The sequence below is a fragment of the Ursus arctos genome, unplaced genomic scaffold, assembly GCF_023065955.2.
Source record: "Ursus arctos isolate Adak ecotype North America unplaced genomic scaffold, UrsArc2.0 scaffold_31, whole genome shotgun sequence".
NCBI classification, from domain to species: domain Eukaryota; kingdom Metazoa; phylum Chordata; class Mammalia; order Carnivora; family Ursidae; genus Ursus; species Ursus arctos.
Genome location: NW_026622997.1, coordinates 4,034,547 through 4,054,532, shown reverse-complemented (window position 1 = coordinate 4,054,532; position 19,986 = coordinate 4,034,547). Strand labels below are relative to the sequence as shown.

General features: G+C 47.7%; 1 protein-coding gene across 11 annotated transcripts in view; it reads right to left on the bottom strand.

Annotated features, from left to right (window-relative positions):
* Positions 1 to 19,986, bottom strand: part of RIPOR2 (RHO family interacting cell polarization regulator 2) — a 221,709-nt gene continuing 201,723 nt past the window's right edge. For 5 of the 11 annotated variants that reach the window (XM_057304845.1, XM_026511263.4, XM_048225727.2 and 2 more), the window contains 7 exons: positions 18,364 to 18,499; positions 16,831 to 16,992; positions 15,711 to 15,869; positions 12,880 to 13,082; positions 8,224 to 8,307; positions 4,627 to 4,717; positions 1 to 1,976 (listed from right to left, as the gene is read on the bottom strand). In XM_057304845.1, coding sequence (XP_057160828.1) covers positions 1,873 to 1,976; positions 4,627 to 4,717; positions 8,224 to 8,307; positions 12,880 to 13,082; positions 15,711 to 15,869; positions 16,831 to 16,992; positions 18,364 to 18,499 — 939 coding nt within the window. In that variant the 3' untranslated portion in view covers positions 1 to 1,872. The remainder of the gene's footprint in view (positions 1,977 to 4,626; positions 4,718 to 8,223; positions 8,308 to 12,879; positions 13,083 to 15,710; positions 15,870 to 16,830; positions 16,993 to 18,363; positions 18,500 to 19,986) is intronic. The other 6 variants (XM_044388672.3, XM_026511264.4, XM_048225728.2 and 3 more) reach the window with 3 other exon arrangements.

The following is a 19,986-nucleotide window of genomic DNA, read 5'->3' as shown; positions in this document are numbered from 1 at the left end:
TAATAATTCAAAAATAATTTTTATTTTAACTTACATGATTGAAACAGTGATGGATACAAATGCCACAAAACTAAAAGCACCCCCTTTGAGCAAAAATAAAATGCAGAAATGAATAAAAAAGATAATGGAATTACTCATGCAGTATTCAAAAAATTTGGAAAAAAAAACAACAAACCAAACAAAAAACTCTGTAACATTTGTGATCTGACTTTCTATAAAAAGAATCATTTCAACCATTTAACATAGACTATAGACCATACATACTAACCAGACTGTACAATGTACCTTTAAAATGAAGGATATATGCATATATATAATATTTATAAATATACAAATATATATACACATTATAACTTCACAGTTGAAAGAATTATTTGCCAGGAAGCCTGGCAAACAATGTTTACTTTTTTTTTTTTTTTAAACTTTAAGTAGGCTCTACGCCCAGTGCGGGGCTCGAACTCATGACTCTGAGATCAAGTCACACATTCTACCAACTGAGCCAGCCAGGCACCCCAACAATTTTTACTTTAAAATGGAATACAAGTTGTTTTTAAAGGTCTTGCTAAAATGTAAATATTTAAAACGACACTTAAATGATATTTTCTACAAACACATCCAGAAGACAGTTGGTACTCCACAGTTTAAATAACATCCACACACATTATTTGGAGACCTTGGCATATCCGATCTTGTATACTCTTAAGAGGAAGAAAAGCTATTGAGTGGTCTTGTCATTTATTTAGTGGACTTGGTACCCTGATAGGGAAGCAATAAGGGAAGCTGTTATTTTAGCGATTTGGCCAAGAGATCCCACCCAGTGATGAATGATTTCTCCGGGCGCAGTAACGGTCCCTCGGGGCATTCACTTCTTCCTAACCTCATGGTAACTCCTGTAGAAGCAAGGACCCCTTGGAATGTCCTTCTGCTCCCACCCCATTAAGAGGCCTCCAACTTCCACGCTCTCCTACTTCAAAGAGCATCACAGCTTTCTGAACCCATGACTTTCGGTTTGGATTTGTCGTAGCAGCAAAGTATCTCTATTGTAAAAGTATAAGAAATGGCTCTTGCGTAGAAAAGCTTAACCTTTGAATGTGTTGTTCTAAGGAGCACGGGTACAATCTTAATAAGATAGCTCTTACGCATCCACCTGTCTTTTGACCACGCAAACACGCTTCTGGGATTTTCAGGATGGAGAAAAGAAACAAAAGTAGTGGAGGCTTGAGGAAAATGAAATTAAAAGGAAAATTAAACTCTTACAATGTGTCATTTTACCAAGTTCTGCAGGCAAACTTTTATTTGAAGAAATTCTTTTTTGTGCTTTGCATCAAGGTGAGATTGGGGAGCGAACGGGGCCACGCAACCCTGAGAACACGATGGAGAAAAACTGCAAGGCATAGGGTAGTCGTCAAAGCATCACGTGACTATTTGAGGCTTACAGACCTTCCAAAAAAGTACAGAGATGGCTGTTTTAAATTCCACACATGTGAGAGAAGATGGACTGTTTTACTAAGGACTGTCGGACGCAATCGACAGTGTCACCGACAGTAACACACGGCCCGATTCTATCGGCCGAGGGAAAAGTAGCTGCGTCCTGTGAAACTGGATTTGGAACGCCGTCTCTAACACGCTGACTTTCCAGACACCTCAGCGAGGCTGCGGTGCTGAGCCTTCAGCTCAGTCCCGGGACCGCCTTGATGAGCAGGGCCGTGCGGCGAGGTCGTCAGAAAGCCGTGGCGACTTCAGTCGCGTGGCGCCCTCCCACGTTAACACAGTCTCGAGGAAATTTGTCCAGCTGCTCGTACGCCAGCCGCCCGTCTTCCCCTGCACACAGAACACGAAACCAACAGCGGTCGGAACGGGGCTGTCCACTCGTCACTCGGCACAACAGCGCCAGTCTGGGAGCGGGTCGCTGTAGTTCGCTGACGGTAACTTCAGGGAAGGAGAGCCTCTCCCGAGATTCTTAATTATCTTGTTCTCTAGGTAACGTTTGAACAACCAGGAACTTTCTTTATATGTTTTTCTTTTTTTAAAGATTTTATTTATTTGAGAGAGAGAGAGAGAGCACAAGCAGGGGGAGCGGGGAGGGAGAAGCAGACTCCCCGCTGAGCAGGGAGCCCCACGTGGGGCTCGATCCCAGGACCCTGAGATCACGACCTGAGCTGAAGGCAGACGCTTCACCGACTGAGCCGCCCAGGCGCCCCGGGAGCAACATTTATATGACTCTGAGCGTTCAAGCGAAGTAACTGTGTGTGTGACGTACCCTGTGTGTGTGTGACGTACCGTGTGTGTGACGTACCCTGTGTGTGTGTGGGTGACGTACCGTGTGTGTGTGACATACCCTGTGTGTGTGTGGGTGACGTACCGTGTGTGTGTGACGTACCCTGTGTGTGTGTGGGTGACATACCGTGTGTGTGTGACGTACTCTGTGTGTGTGTGACGTACTCTGTGTGTGCGTGACGTACCCTGTGTGTGTGTGGGTGACGTACCGTGTGTGTGTGACGTACCCTGTGTGTGTGTGGGTGACGTACCGTGTGTGTGTGACGTACCCTGTGTGTGTGTGACGTACCGTGTGTGTGTGACGTACCCTGTGTGTGTGTGGGTGACGTACCCTGTGTGTGTGACGTACCCTGTGTGTGTGTGTGACGTACCCTGTGTGTGGGTGGGTGACGTACCGTGTGTGTGTGACGTACCCTGTGTGTGTGTGACGTACCCTGTGTGTGTGTGGGTGACGTACCGTGTGTGTGTGACGTACCCTGTGTGTGTGTGACGTACCGTGTGTGTGTGACGTACCCTGTGTGTGTGTGGGTGACGTACCGTGTGTGTGTGACGTACCCTGTGTGTGTGTGGGTGACGTACCCTGTGTGTGTGACGTACCCTGTGTGTGTGTGTGACGTACCCTGTGTGTGGGTGGGTGACGTACCGTGTGTGTGTGACGTACCCTGTGTGTGTGTGACGTACCGTGTGTGTGTGACGTACCCTGTGTGTGTGTGGGTGACGTACCCTGTGTGTGTGACGTACCCTGTGTGTGTGTGTGACGTACCCTGTGTGTGGGTGGGTGACGTACCGTGTGTGTGTGACGTACCCTGTGTGTGTGTGACGTACCGTGTGTGTGTGACGTACCCTGTGTGTGTGTGGGTGACGTACCCTGTGTGTGTGACGTACCCTGTGTGTGTGTGTGACGTACCCTGTGTGTGGGTGGGTGACGTACCGTGTGTGTGTGACGTACCCTGTGTGTGTGTGACGTACCCTGTGTGTGTGTGGGTGACGTACCGTGTGTGTGTGACGTACCCTGTGTGTGTGTGACGTACCGTGTGTGTGTGACGTACCCTGTGTGTGTGTGGGTGACGTACCGTGTGTGTGTGACGTACCCTGTGTGTGTGTGGGTGACGTACCCTGTGTGTGTGACGTACCCTGTGTGTGTGTGTGACGTACCCTGTGTGTGGGTGGGTGACGTACCGTGTGTGTGTGACGTACCCTGTGTGTGTGTGACGTACCCTGTGTGTGTGTGGGTGACGTACCGTGTGTGTGTGACGTACCCTGTGTGTGTGTGACGTACCCTGTGTGTGTGTGGGTGACGTACCGTGTGTGTGTGACGTACCCTGTGTGTGTGTGACGTACCGTGTGTGTGTGACGTACTCTGTGTGTGTGTGACGTACTCTGTGTGTGTGTGTGACGTACCGTGTGTGTGTGACGTACCCTGTGTGTGTGTGACGTACCGTGTGTGTGTGACGTACTCTGTGTGTGTGTGACGTACTCTGTGTGTGTGTGTGACGTACCCTGTGTGTGTGTGACGTACCCTGTGTGTGACGTACCCTGTGTGTGTGTGACGTACCCTGTGTGTGTGATGTACCCTGTGTGTGTGACGTACTCTGTGTGTGTGGGTGACGTACTCTGTGTGTGTGTGTGATGTACCTGTGTGTGTGTGGGTGACGTACTGTGTGTGTGTGACGTACCGTGTGTGTGTGTGACGTACCCTGTGTGTGTGACGTACTCTGTGTGTGTGTGACGTACTGTGTGTGTGTGACGTACCGTGTGTGTGTGTGACGTACCCTGTGTGTGACGTACCCTGTGTGTGTGTGACGTACCCTGTGTGTGTGTGACGTACCCTGTGTGTGACGTACCCTGTGTGTGTGTGTGACGTACCCTGTGTGTGTGTGTGTGACGTACTGTGTGTGTGACGTACTGTGTGTGTGTGTGTATGACGTACCCTGTGTGTGTGTGACATACCCTGTGTGTGTGTGTGACATACCCTGTGTGTGTGTGTGTGAGACGTACCATGTGTGTGTGTGTATGACGTACCCTGTGTGTGTATGACATACCCTGTGTGTGTGTGACGTACCCTGTGTGTGTGATGTACCCTGTGTGTGTGACGTACTGTGTGTGTGTGTGTGACGTACTGTGTGTGTGACGTACTGTGTGTGTGTGTGTATGACGTACCCTGTGTATGACATACCCTGTGTGTGTGTGACGTACCCTGTGTGTGTGTGACATACCCTGTGTGTGTGTGTGTGTGTGTGTGAGCAGAGAGCCCACAGAGGGAAACCGCTCAAACAGTACACATGAAACATTTCCTTCCACTTCCCTTCGAGAGCGCCAAAAGGAAACAACTGGGTAAAAAAAACTCACCGAGAGACAAGAGGGTCTCTGAGGCCACGTTTCTGATTTCTTCAGTGTCGGACTGACACAACGTCACCAGCATTTTAATGCTTTCGGTGGCCTGCAGGGAGAAAGTCGTGAGAACGTGCTCGGACACTTCCGTCTGGGGTCCCACGAGCCGCAGCATCCCATAGCTGGTGGGGACGGTAAGGCCGTCTTTGGGGGGCACCCCACACCTCGCCGAGCGTCAGCATCCTAAAAGCCCAGACTCCTGGCGTCATCCACGATGCAGGGTACTAGAACTTCCTGGGACGCAGCCCAGGGTGCGCCCTTGCAGGAGCCCTGACAACCCGCCAAATCCCTCATTTCACAGAGCACTCCGGGCTGCGGGAAGCCGAGTGACTAGCCTGCCCTTCCAGAAGACAGTCCACTTCTGGGAGTTCTTCCCGCCGTACCTCCCCGCTTCCAACACAGAGCTAATTTAAGAGTTCTTAATGTTTAGCTTATAGACCAAAACAGAGGCACAGAGTGACGGTCAGTGGTGGGAACTCATCTGTGCGTTTATTGCACATTCATCCAGCACTTTCTGGACCGGGCAGCTCGCCAGGCATGGGAAACTCAGCGATGAACAAGACAGGGTTCTGGCCCGTGGAAAGACAGACAGTGGGACAGAGAATTATTATAAGGCTGGGTCGGGGGCGAGGGCAGCGCAGGGCTGGGAAACGTGACCTGACCTGACTAGGGAAGTCTTCACAGAGGAAGTGGTGTCTTGGAGCAATTGGCCAAGTTTGGGCAAGTGGGGTGTGTGTGTGTGTGTGTGTGTGTGTTGGGGGGTGTGCAGGACATAAATTCCAGGCGAGGGGAGCAGCGTGTGACAGCCCCCCCCCCCAAAGACGGCCTTACAAGCCACATGAATGGTTTCGAACTTCGTTCTTAGAATCATGGACGGCCACTGAGGGCTTCGGAGGCAGGGTTTGTGATCCGTTAAGAGCGTTCTAACCGCACGGAAGGAGTTCACACACTGAGGAGGCAGAGGCTGCTGGTGGGACGGAGGCTCGGATCCGGGGTGCAGTGTGGGGAGACCGTGGACAGACTCGGGCTGTAAGGAAGCGGGGTCTACAGGGTGTGAGGATGAGCCCCTGTACAATCTGCTGAGACTGGAGGTGGGTGAGCTGGGTGCCACTGCAGGTGACTTGCCAGCAGAGACAGCCAGCAGCCAGCCGGTGACATGCTGGGGACGGGGTGGGGGGGACCCGCGCTGGGAGTTGTCAGCACACAGCCTAGGACAGAGCTCAGCGGGGGGGAGGGGGGGCAGCAAGGGGTCTCTAAGCACAGCACCGGTCAGGGCAGCTGGACCAGCGGGAGCCCGCCTGCAGCACCTCAGAAACCTGCTGCCGAGATTCTCACGAGCTGACAAAGGGACCAGAGGACGACCGCCTTTCTTGGAAGAAAGCCAGGCTCGGGTAGCCCCGGTGTCGTGTGAGAGGACAGCACGGACAGACCACAGGTTGGTTTTGCCCACAGCAACAGAGAAGGGGCCCGAACTGGGAGGGCCCCTCAGTTTGAGGACCTCGATCTCTCAAGGCTGTGTTCAGTTTGGTGACAGAAAATTGTGGGTGTCTGCTTGCTGGCATTAACTTTAAAAATCAATGTCTTCCCTGACAAGTTAGCCGGAGCTGACCGGTCTGGGAGGATGAAACCCCAAGTCTGCACTGGTTTTCACACCGTGCAGCCTAGACCCCCTTTTGGGAGCTGGGGGGCTGGGGACGGTTGAAAAAGAGGTGTTTTATTCAGCACAAAGGCTCCCATCGTCTGGAAGAAAAAGGGGAGGAATTGGTGCACCCAGACTTGAGACAGGCTTGAGCTAACACCTTAGCTTTGACCGTGACCTTCACGGCATGCAAATCCGCCGACGCTGACATAGATCCCTGTGTGCTCACGGCTCGGTTTCCATTACCACCGAGATGTCGCGGGCCCCGGGAGGCCACTCAAGTAAACAGCAATCGCGGGGGGCTCTCTTGGCCACGTAAGGTAATTTTTGAGCAAGTGACAAGGAAGGCTACATTTCCCAGAGCTGTTTTCCTGCACAGGTCATGAGATTTTCTTTTGAGTGTTAACCCCTTTCTTCATGCCCCAGGCTGTGGGTCCCTGACCCATGTCCCGTGCGGCCATCCAAGATTTTAGCTTGTTCGAAGGTGTGGCCTTATGCTTTTCTCAAGAGTGCTTTGTCTTATTTTTGGTGATTTGAGGTAGGTTGAACATTAAATCTTGCCTAGCAAAAGGCAAACTCTCTCTTTCTCTCTTTCTCTCTCTCTTTTTTTCCCCTTAATTTTCTGAAGTCCTCTCTACACCCAACATGAGGCTTGAACTCACGATTCCGAGATCAAGAGTTGCACGCTCCACCTACAAGCCAGGCAGGAACGCTGAAAGGCAAACTCTTCGATGTGGGGAGTTCTCAGCCTTGTTTTTCATTTACATTTAGCTCTGTCACTGCTCACCCACCCTCCCTCTGACACAGTAAGATGGGCGGGGGAGCTGCTTGTTCAAGCAGTTCAGGGGGAAGGATCTGGGAATTGATGGGCACACTGAATTTCAGTATTTCCTGGCAAATTTTATTTGTCCCCGCTATTTTTAAGATTTTATTTATTTGAGAGAGACAGAGACAGAGAGCAGAGTGAGAGAGCAAGCAGGAACAGGGGGAGGGGCAGAGGGAGAGGGAGACAAGCAAACTCCCCGCTGAGCAGGGAGCTGGATCACAGGACCCCAGGATCAGGCCTGAGCCCAAGGCAGATGCCCAGCTGACTGAATCACCCAGGTGCCCCTTGTCCCCCCCTCTTTTTTTGTACACAAGAAAAATGGGGGGAAATCATCATATCATCTTCTTTTGGAATAAGGTCTACGTTTCTAACACTAACCAGTGGCTACTGAAACACACAACTGTTTTCTGAAAGTTGTTGGCTCTAACAAAAAGTCACATTTAGTGTGGAATTTAAGAAACACAACAGAGGATCTTAGAGGAAGGGAGGGAAAAATAAAACAAGACAAAATCAGAGAGGGAGACAAACCGTAAAAGATTCTTAATTTTAGGAAACAAACTGAGCGTTGCTGGAGGAGAGGGGGATGATGGGATGGGGAAACTGGGTGATGGACATTAAGGAGGGCATGTGATGTAATGAGCACTGGGTGTTATATGCAACTGACGAATCACTGACCTCTACCTCTGAAACTAATAATATGTTAACTTGAATTTAAGTAAAACATTTTAAAAAAAGATGTTAACATTGAATTTAAGTAAAATAATATGTTAACTTGAATTTAAGTAAAACATTTTAAAAAAAGATGTTAACATTGAATTAAGTAAAATAATATGTTAACTTGAATTTAAGTAAAACATTTAAAAAATATGTTAACATTGAATTTAAGTAAAACATTTTAAAAAAAGAAAAAGAAAGAAAAAAGAAAATTAACAAAAAAGATCCCCAAACGAATACACAGTTTACACAGCAAAGGAAGTAAGATATGCTGCTAACACAGGTGTTTCCGAACACGGGAAGAGAGCTGGTACATGTCCTGGGCCCTAGGCTTGCTCAAAGCTGACCTGCCAGGGCCTCTGAGGCTGGGTTTTACCTGTAGGCTTTTCAGGGCCAGACAAGCTGCCTTCTGGAGCTGGAGGCTTGCCTTTGTCAGCACTTCACAGTAATAAAGCAAGGCCTGAAAGAGAGGAGGGACCCTGTTGGTAGTTGTAGAGGTATCGCTACAGATAAGACATGTTGCACTACCTTCAGAGCAAAAAAAAGTCCATTAAAATTCATGTTTATTAAAAGAGCTGTCTCTTAATTCAATACGCTAATTGCTTATAATCTACCAGGTCACCGACACTGGAGAATACGAAGTTGGAAGCTCCAAAGTTACGTTTGCAGCTTTCCAGGGACTCTCAGGTCTAGCAAGAGCGCTGAGAGTGTTGAGAAGGAAGGCAGAGAGGAAATGTGTTGGCCATAGGAAGCTGCACGAGGCTCAGGGAGTCACAGGGAAGACAGTCTCCTTCCAGGGTTACCAGGGCAGGCTGCAGGAAAGTGAGGTGTGGACTGGGCGGGGAAGGATGGGTTCGATGTCAGCTGGGAAGCGGAGGGGAAGAGGACATTCCAGCAGGGAGGAGGAGGGGGGAGGAGGCAGGGACGTGGCGCCAGCCTGCTCCATGGCACATGCATGCTCTGGATAAGAACCTCGACGTGAGGGGCGCCTGGGTGGCTCAGTCGTTAAGCGTCTGCCTTCGGCTCAGGGCGTGATCCCGGAGTTCTGGGATCGAGCCCCACGTCAGGCTCCTATGCTGGGAGCCTGCTTCTTCCTCTCCCTCTCCCCTGCTGTGTTCCCTCTCTCGCTGGCTGTCTCTCTGTCACATAAATAAATAAAATCTTTAAAAAAAAAAAAAAAAAAAAAAAAAGAACCTCGACGTGAAAATGAGTTCTTACTTTTACCAAGCTCCTGCCTTTCTCAATGCCTTATATTTCTGAGATTTGTCTCTTTTCCATGGCCACATGTCTTGTCAAGGTCTTAATTTCATGCCTGAATGACCACCCACCACCTTTCTGCTTCCAGCACCTGATGGTGAGGGAACCCTTCATCAAGAGCACGTGGTGTCCGCCAGGAGTGCACCCACCAGCCCCTCTCTCAGAAGAGTAGAGGCCTCCCTTCTTTGTTTGTGCCCAGCATCAACATGGGATGCCTCCTGTGGGCTTTTCCAGACCCGAAGCAATTGGATCCCCACTCCCTCCAGCTGCCTGCTGCTCCTGCCACACTCACGGATGTGCCCGCTTGCCGTCCTTCACACAGGGAACCCCATGAGCTCCACTCCCCTTTGGACAGGCCTCGTTCCTGATGATCTTCAGAACAGGTTCGAGAACCGGGCCCCGCTTCGCCAACCACCGTGTGACCGGCTCCCTACTACCTTCTCTCTGATTTCCTATGACTCGTGTTTTCCTTGGTTGTGATTAAGCTACTTATCATTACTACATACGCCTGTGTTTGTAAGCATCTACATTTCTAACAGGACGCTCAACTTGCTCACATGTGATTTTGGCATTTACTTCACTTCCTGTGCCTCAGTCTGTTTATCTGCAAAATGGCTGGAATAATAACCCACTCACAGGGCTTTGTGAATCGTCAGTGTGGTGACCTGTGTCAAGGATTGAAAACAGGTCCTGGCACAAAGTAAGCCCTCCGTAAATAGAGCTGTAGTATTACTTTTATTCTTCTATACATCTGTGTATTCATATATTTGCTTAGAGGAGAAAGATACAATAGTGACTCCATGTATGTTGAAGCTCTCTAAAGATGAAGACCTTGGTTTTTTGGTTATCTTTTTAAAGATTTATCTATTTATTTTAGCGGGGAGGGGCAGAGAGAGAGGGAGAATCTCAAGCAGACTCCCCGCTGAGCATGGACCCTGACGTGGGGCTTGATCCCAGCACCCTGAGATCATGACCTGAGCTGAAATCAAGAGTCGGACAATTAACTGACTAAGCCACCCAGGTGCCCCTGGGTTTTTGTTTTTTAAATTTATTTAATTCCTAGCAGCTAGAATGATACTCCATACTTAGTGAATGCCCATCAAATATGATGACACCACAGTGCCCGGATGAAAGAGCTTGTAAGTGTTGTCAACCACTGGATGATGTGTTTGCTCGTGACACAGCGTATGGCTGTGATTAAACACGGCCTGTCTTCTCAGTCCTATAGAACAGCCCCACTCTTTTAAAAAATGGAGACATAATTCACATACCACAATATTCACACTTTAAAGTATATAACTCTGGTTTCTCATGTTCTCAGAAACCATCACCACTACCTCATTCCACATCATTTTCATCACTCCGAAAAGAAATCCTGTATCCGTTGGCAGTCACTCCCATTGCTCCTCTGTCTAGTTCCTGGCAACCTCTCTCTCTCTCTGCGGATTTGCCTCGTCTGGACATTTCGTGGGAATGGGATCACATAATACGTGGCCTTCAACGTCTTGTGCTTTTGCTTAGCTTGATGGCCTCAAGGTTCATCCGTGTGTCAGCACGTCATTCCTTTTAGGCTGAATGGTAGCCCATCGTAACAAGAGATCAGATTTTGTGTATTCGTCAGCTGATGGACGTTTGGATTGTTCCCACTTTTTGGTCGCTATGAATTAATAATAATACTAACTGTTCCATTTCACTTAGGCTTTTGCATGGTTCTCAACAAGTGGATGAGCTTGAGCACCATACGATGCTGCTCTATTTTCTTCCATTTGTCTCTGGTACCCTTCCCAAGAGCCTCCAAAGTTTAGCCACCAAACCAAAATTTAACCAGTCCCCCAAGCCATACGTTCCAAGGCTTACATGGATGATAACAACTTAAATGGCCCTTCGTTGCAGGTGTGTTTGCATTATAACAATGATTCTAGAGGGATAAAATGCTGGATGTGGGCCCGGGTCAGTCCGCCACTGGTAGTAGGATCTTTGGATGAAACTTCTGGACCACACCGTCCCTTGGAGCATGAGGACTGAAACTCTGCTGGCTTGAGCGGGAAGTGGGCACTGTTTCCCAACTCGAGAAAGCATTTGGCACTTCCCTATGCCTTGCAGAGACACCGATCTCAGAGAACAAGTAAGCATCACCTTGCTCGAGTTTGAGCAGTTGCCCAAGAAATGGTGGCACCATGATACTCAGATTGGTAAGAGTTCTAGGAAGCAAACAGGAGGCGCACTGGGAAGCAAGGAGTCCATGTCACCTTGCTAGATAGGAAGTGTCTCCTCTGGCAGGCCCTGGATGATTAGAAGAGCAATATCCCAACAGACAGAAGAATAGATATTTCCTACTGATTTGGGTCTGGGGTTGCAGGTGCGTAAAAAAGCATCAAAAGTGAACCAACATACAACGTTCATTGTTTCAATAGCTATGGTTTTCCGAAGGTTCGAGATTTACAGAAACGCCAGCTCTCCCCTAGGTAGTTTTCTTATGGCTTTAGCCCTTCACAACTGGTGGTACATAATTAATGTACTAACTTTTGCTATTTCATATATGAGAAAATGGAAAGAACTCAAGTTTTGGGGAGGGTGGGTCAAACATTTCTAGGCGGTATCTAAGTCGTACCTCTTAACTAGTATGCCACCAAAGTCACCCTCCGTTAGTGACGGCTCACTCACGAGATGGATCCAAGACCTAACGACGAGAGCCGAACTGCAGACACAAACATCCCACCTTTCCCCAGCTTAGCTAATGCCTTAGAAGAGTCAAACCCTTCTCGGAGTTCAACATTTGACCTTTCCAAGGACAAGAAGGGGCCAAGTTTAAGTTTCTTGAGCTGATCTGAGGATTGACATGAGTTAGTTCTTATTTTTTAAGACTTTATTTATTTGAGAGAAAGAGAGAGTGAGAGAGAGATTGGGAGAGAGAGAGAGAGAGAGCACAAGCAGGGGGAGGGACAGAGGGAGAGGGAGAAACAGACTCCCCGCTGAGCCAGGACCCTGGAATCATGACCTGAGCCAACGGCAGATGCTTAACCAACTGCTAACCCCACGAGTTAGTTTTCAGAACAACTGTTTAGACTGTCAAGGGCCCCAGAGGACCAAGGCTGCTGCCTGTATGGGGGACCCCATGTGCTTGAATTACAGATGCTTGTTACCCCAGATGGTATTGAATTAAAGTCACAGACGAGGTATACCACCTTTTCCCTGGCAATGAGGAGCGATAGCTTTTAAAATTAAAAGTATTCTTGTTCTTTGAGTCAACAGCTTGATGACTTGACCCCAAACTACTCAGAAAATATGTGTGCATGTACGCTCACCATGACATTTTTCAGAGTTGGAAACTACACCAATGCCCATCAATATGGAACCAGAAAATAAGCTATGGACTCTCCATACCCTGCGATGTCCATGAGTCCATCAAATAGGATGAAGCAGGTCAACCTGTTCTAACAAGGAAAATCACCACGATACAGCATATTTAAGAAACCAGTTCTACAGCAGAACAGTGTGATCGCATTTAAGAAAAACTAATTAAATATGTCAGCAGAAACATAGAAAAACATCGGAAGGAACATACACCAAATTATTAACAGTTCCCTCCGGGGGCTGGACTTAGGGTGCTCAAATATTTACAGTATATTTGTCGTTTACGTGGTGTCACAGAGTATGTATCATTAATAGGCAGAAGAAAATTATTTTGGTAAAAACAGATGGCAAAATATTCATAGTAAGTGATAGAAAATTAAACAAGCTTCTGGCTTGATGTCCACGATTTGGGGCTTTTTACCTTTTCCCTGAAATGCTCGTTTCTGGAGGCTGCGGCCAGGTGAAGCATGGCGGCCTGGCTCACTTGGCTGTCATCCCCCGTGAGCAGCAGAGCCAGCGTCCTGAGCACTTCCTGCTGGGCCGGGAGGCTGCTGGGTGCAAGGTCACTCATGGCCTGGAGCAGTTTCTCATCTCTCAGCGATTGCAGAGTCTGAATCAAGGAAACTAGCAAGTAAAAAGAAAGCAGAATACTTTCTAGTTCCATCCACGTCATTGCAATAAGAGAAAGACAATTATATGATCTCACATGTGGAATTAAAGAAACAAAACGGAGGATCATAGGGGAAGGGAAGGGAAAATAAAATAAGAAGAAACCAGAGAGAGAGACAAACCATAAGAGACTCTTAATCATAGGAAACAAACTGAGGGTTGGTGGAGGGGGGTCAGTGGGGGTTGGGGTAACTGGGTGATGGATGTTAAGGAGGACACGTGATGTAATGAGCACTGGGTGTTATATACAACTGATGAATTACTGACCTTTACCTCTGAAACTAATAATATGCTATATGTTAATTAATTGAATTTAAACAATTAAAAAAAACGGCAGAATTCACCTTCTGAATATAAGGTAACAAACCCACTAAAAATATAAATAAGACTCAGGTATATATATAATAAAAGACTCCAGTATGAAAAATTAGCATATGATAAAGGCGATGTTTCCAATTAGTGAGAAATTATTATTTTCACTGAGTGAAAATTTTCACTAATATTTGAAATATTACATTATTCAAATAACTGTATTAAGGCAAACGGCAAACCAAACTAGGGACCAGAGAAGACAGACCTCCATCTCATACGATCAGACTAAAATAACGTACAGATGAATTAAATAGTCAAATGTAAAAATACAGAGCGAAGGAAATACAGGTAAACACTTTCTCCAATCTTCCTGATGATCGCAAACGCTGTTGCCCCTTTTTCTTTTACTCTTACCGGTCTAACAAAGCCCTTGCCCTGAGTGACCTCAGCAATCCATTCTCCCTGTTGGCACTCGGGCACCTGAGCAACCATCTTGGAGAAATTCAGCTGGTTGGTTGGAATATGGAGAGGATATGATAAAAATATAAAATTCTGAGTCCCATGTGGACACACTGACCACGTTCCAGGACTAAGGACTATATTCCAATCCCTGATGAGGTATCCAGCAGGGTCATCTATTAGCCACAGAAACATTAGGATAAAAGCATGTCTCATCAGTACAGATGGGGAAAATATAACCTAAAATTCACATTCCATCGGTAGAAAGCATCCTCTATACTATGGACACATTAGTGAATTTTTGAGATTTTTGTTGTTGTTGTTGCATTTAATTTCCTATTTCTCCTGCTGGGGATGTTCTGGTCATTTCACTGCTTTATAAATAAATACCCCAGCAAGAGGTCTTGAGATAGCAGTGTGTATAACAACTAAACAAACCTGTAATGGAAAACAACCTCACTGTTCAATGATAACTATATCAGTGTGCAGCCAAGTGCAGGGGCACCATAAGACTAAAAAAAGCTTCAAAGAATAAGGTGAGATATAATGTCAAATAAAAACTAGGATATAATACTCCATAAGAAGTCATTACAATTTTGAAATTTCAAACCTCTCCATATCAAACTAAAAAATACACTGAAATTTAAAAGATAATAAATGATTTGAATGTTTTCCTGTGTACTTTTCTATTCCTCTTTTTTTTTTAAATAATGAAGGCCTTTTTCTTATCTGAAGGAAGAAGAAAAACAAGACGTGTAAGAGGTTAGGGTTTTTTCCACCGTCATCCTCCACTCCTACTGGTGAGTAGTAAGTAAGCCTTCTCGGGGACCACGGGCGGTAAGAGGCTTAGAGATGTTACCTGCCACTGACATCATTTGAATAGTCGAGAAATTTACTCAGAAAACTGCTTTAGTACGACCATGACAAACTCAGAATGAAGGGATGAAGACTGTCCTAAGGTGAGACCCTCCACTCTCCTGCGTCGGCTCTCCTTCCAGAGCTCTGGACTAGCGTCTGCTCATCGTGAGGGCTACGCAGACTCCCGTGTCCCCTCTGTGCAGGTGTGTATTTTATTGCTCATACTTGAAGCACCACGTGAGAAGGCAGGGAGGAGCTTCGTGCCACACTCCTACTTGGTGCCCGTTCTGGATTCCCAGCCTGAGATTTGGTTTTTCATCTTCCTGCCTTTCCTTATCAACATGTCACACCATCTGCCTTTTTTTTTTTAAGATTTTATTTATTTATTTGAGAGAGAGAGAGGGAGAGAGAGAGCACAGCAGGGCGAGGGCAGAGGGAGAGGGAGAAGCAGGCTCCCCGCTGAGCAGGGAGCCTGACGAGGGACTCGATCCCAGGACCCTGGGATCATGCCCTGAGCTGAAGGCAGATGCTTCACTGACTGAGCCACCCAGGCACACCTCCCATCTGCATTCTTGTGAACCCCACTTCTGCTTATTATCATGAAAGCACCACCAAAAAGGGCAACCTAAAATAGTATTGCCTGTAGGCTTGATCCCACAAATGACGAATACAATACATTAATAAAGAACAGACATTACATCGGTCAATCATTCAGCGGCTTCTTGTCAACATCACAGCCCTGCTGGGTGACTGGGATGCTCTTACTAAATTCCCGCTTCATTGCTACGAGGCTCACTAATGTTAAGGGTCCAAAAGTCATTGAAAAGGCAGATCTGATCCCAGCTGTTGACTTGGGGGAAAAGAAAAGGTTCCCATCACTAAAAACTACGACTGAAAACCCGGAGCTGACTCCAAACGGAGCCAGCACACAGTGTGACAGAGAACGCGTCCCACCTTGCTGGGCCAGCTGGTTCACGTAACTCTCAAGGTCGCTCACACCGTGGCTGGTAAAATAACCGTAATACTGGAAAACAGTGATGACTTCCAAAGGGAGGCTGGAGGGGAGGAGAGGCTCAGCCCGGTCCAGGATTTGGGAGACCAGGGTTCGGAACACTGGAAGGGAAAGAAACGAAGCAGCTTTGAAGACACGGGACCGTTCATTCGTGTTTTACCGTGGTACGTGGCGGAGCGAAGTCCGGGAGGTGAGCTGATCCCCAGCGTGCCGCTGGAGGAGTTCTGCGTCTATGTGTACAAACCTCTGTACCTGCCATTTGGGTCAAGACACAGAGTACGGCCAGCACCCCATAAGGTAAGCTTGTGCCCCCTTCCCACTGCAGGTTACTAATAATCTGACTTCCGTCAAGATGAATTAGCTCGCCTGTTCTTGAGCAGGAAAGGAATTATCCAGCATGTATGTTTGTATCTAGCTCCTTTTACTCGACAGAATATCTGTGAGGCTCGTCTCAATTGTTGCTTATCGCAGTAGTTTATTCTTTTTAAAACTGCTGTGTAACGCCCTATTATCTGAATGTTACTATATATACACACAAGATATACACATATACAATACTACATAAACACATTCTATTACACACATACATATCTGTGGACATTCCTCTTCTTGCTGGTGGGCATTGGAGTTGTTTCTGATTTTCGGCTTTTGTGAACAAAGCTGCTATGAGCCTTTTTACGTGTGTCCTTTTTTGTGAGCGTAAGCATATATTTCCCTTGATATATTTAGGAGCGGAATTGCTGGGTCATAGGGCAGGGGTACATTTAGCTTTAGTAGAAATTGCCAAACAGTTTTTCCTGAGTGGTTATCCTCGTGACACTCTCGTATTGGTGACCTTTCAATGAAAAAGTCTACAACCACCTAAAGGCCATACAGAACCACAGTGCTGCTGATATTCTGAATTCAAACATGTTCCAAGCCTTTCTTTTCTTAGGTGGTACTGGGTAGCTGATGCTTTCTCTGCAGAATCAGCCTCTGTCCCAGGGTTAGCTGCCGGGGAAGCGGGGAGGGAACCCGCCGGTGAGCACTCAGAGACACCTTCCTCCCCCGGCTGCCCCGTACCTGGGTCTGCAAGGCCTGGGTATTCTCTGTTGATGGTTCTGGCAAAGCTGGCTTCTAGCTGCTTCATCACTCGGTCAGCTGAGCTGTGGTAGACACCGACTGGGCTGCAGCACTTGGTCCAGAAGGACAGCAAAGATAGCTTTTTGTGAAATTCTGGGATGGCTGGAAGAGAAGAGCAACCCCCACCCCACGACGCACGTTTTGAATGAAGCAGATGTACCTGTGTGGGGGCGGGACAGGCACCAGGGGACCTCTCTCTCTCTCTCTTTTTTAAGACTATGGTTTTTAATTTTTTTTTTTTTAAGTAGGCTCTACACCCAACGTGGGGCTTGAACTCACGACCCTGAGATCAAGAGTCAGGCTCCCCCTAACGAGCCGGCGGGGCGTCCCCTAAAGATCGTGGTGTTTAATTGGAACTACAAGATCCCTCTGTATGTGGCAGATTTTCCAAAGGGCAAAGAAGTTATGACAAGGAGCTCATCTAGCCTGGGCAGCCAAGAAAGTGCAGCAAACCAAAGCTGTTTGCTTTCAGTGAGAGAAAACACAGCAGCTCTGTTCTTGGAAGATGCTCTCACTGTCTCCTCTCCGGTAACTTGACAGCAAAACACAGTATAGACTCAGGGAACGAAGTCTCCGGCGGTCTTTCTGAGGGGACGGAACAGAGCAGGAGGTGGCTGGAGGAGCGGGCCACGCCGCCCAGGGGCTCTCAGAGTGCACCGATGAACGAACTCCGTGCCAGGCAGCGCACGGTTGGCATTTCCCTTGTGTGTGGTTGTGATCACAGGGAGGGGCCTGGGAGTGGGGAGGACACGAGTCGCTCGCACCCTGAGTGTCTGGTCCCTTTTCATGCCTCTCAGCCCCCTGCCAAGGTGCCCTGCTCCCAGGGGGAGTAGACACGGGAGGCAGAAATGTATGAGGAGAACCTGCAAGGACATCTGTTCTAGGCTTCGTCCGACCTCACCTGGAAGACCTGGAGTCCCACCACTTCCATAGGATATCTGACGTGAACAAAGCCAATAATTCTTGTCCTTACGAAAGAGCTCTGTGGCCAGACCACACACATTCAAGGCGTCTTCCCCATGTCAAGCTCTCCCCCTAAAAACTCTTCGAGCCAGGGACTTTCCTGAATGCCCTTGAATCCGCAAATATCTAGCTTAGCCAAGGAGAGTTTGGGAGTCTCCTGCCCCTGCCCGCCAGCTGCTGCAGGAGTGGTCTCAGCCAGCTCCACGTCATCTGTCCCCACACGGAGCTGCGGGCAGAGGACGCCTGTGAAGCTGACCATGGGGTGGACGCCGGTTCGGTTTAAGCACTAGTGTCTGAATTTGGGGCTGGAGGGACCTCTAGAAAACACCATGTCTGCTGGGTTGACTCTGAAGTGTTAACAGGACCGCACGGGTGTGGAGACATTCCTCTATTCTACGGCCCGAGCATGCACTCCTGCCGTCCTGGCACAGCAAGGATGAGACGTGGCCGAGGAGTGTGGGCCCGTGGCCGTGGTCTACGTGGGTGGAGGTGTGACGTGCAGCCGCTTACCTTCAATGACGGAGCTCATGTTCCCTATGTTCTCATCGCTGACCGCTGACAGTTTCTCTACCACCTGGATTTGCCTGGAAAGCTTCTCTAAGAGATTGCTCGCCACGAACGGGGTTTTGCTTGAGAAAACAATTTGCTGAGGAGATAAACAGAACCAGTCAGTCAGTGACGTGGTTGTCGATGGAGGTTCCCTGGCCCAACCCCCTCTTCCCTAAGTCAGCACTGAGGCTAACTCAACCCATTGGGCGGCATGGTTCCACTCTGAGAACATTCCTCGTTCCACGCCTATTACAACATCTGATGAAATCACATGTGTTTCTGTTGCTTTGAGCATGTTTTGTGCCCGTATAGATTCTGGAACGTTCTCAGTAACAGAGCTGCTAGGTTATTACAAAGTTGCCTTTCCTTTTACGTATTGTAAATCTGTAAATCCTCTTTGAGACGGGGAAGGCATATTTAGGCTGCTTATCTGTGTGCTAACAGAAAAAAAGATTTATTTTACAAGTAGTAATTTTTCACAGCATGGATTTATTTCCTTGTTTTCAAGCTGAAAATTAAGAACATGTTGTATAATAATCATGATTGTAATCAAGCCTATCTCATTCTAATTAATGAGTGCTTTCTATGTACCAGGCGCTGGTCTGAGCCCATGTATTAGTAGCTCATGCTATTTCTCACAGACACCCTCTGGACTACTGATAGTCCGTTTTAAAGATTTTATTCATTCATTCATTCATTCACTCACTTATTTATTTATTTATTTATTTATTTATTTATTTAGTGCCTGAGCAGGGAGGGGGGGTAGGGGGGAAGGAAGAGAAAGAATATCCCAAGCAGACTCCCAGCTGAGCCCAACGTGGGGCTAGATCTCACAACTCTGAGATCACGACCTGAGCCGAAACCAAGAGTCGGACGTTTAACCCACTGAGCAACCCGGGTGCCCCCTGATATTCCATTTTACTGCTGAGGAAACTGAGGCCAGAGAGATCAAGTAATGTGCCCAAGGCCACATAAATAGCAAGTGATTTCACCTTTGTGCAGGTCATAAGAGTCAAGGGCGTGAGAGAGGACAGAAGTCGGCTGCTGCCTGGATGTTCTCGTCCTTTCTGTGTCCCTTGCAGCCCTGTCCTGGTTACGTGGTAGGCTTGGAGGCAGGAGGCAGGACTAAATCCTCTAGACTACACAAATAGGATTTTCGAAGTCAGAAGTCCAGGGTAGCCATTATGTACTGGTGCCTTTCATGCAAGTAAATACAGTAGAAATGAACTGATTTGGGGCATATTACAGCTGCTATGATTCTCATGGCATGCCCATTTTTATCTCTTTGCAATTAAATACCAAATGAAGACGTTAACTCACCGAGTCAGCAGTGGACGTGAGTTAGAAATTAAGTTTCTAATCCTTACGCCTTCATCCTACATCTTTCTATCTACCTCTTTGGTTTTTCTGGAGCTGATTTTCCCCACAGAAGAGCTGACTTGTTCTAACCGTGGCCTGAGTACAGACAGGAACATGGCACTGAATAGTGCTTGCCCATTCGTCTTTGAGAGAAAACATCCATTCCTTCACGGAAGAGAATTTCCTTCTGTCTTACAAAAAAATGACTTCCCCTCTAAAAGGCGA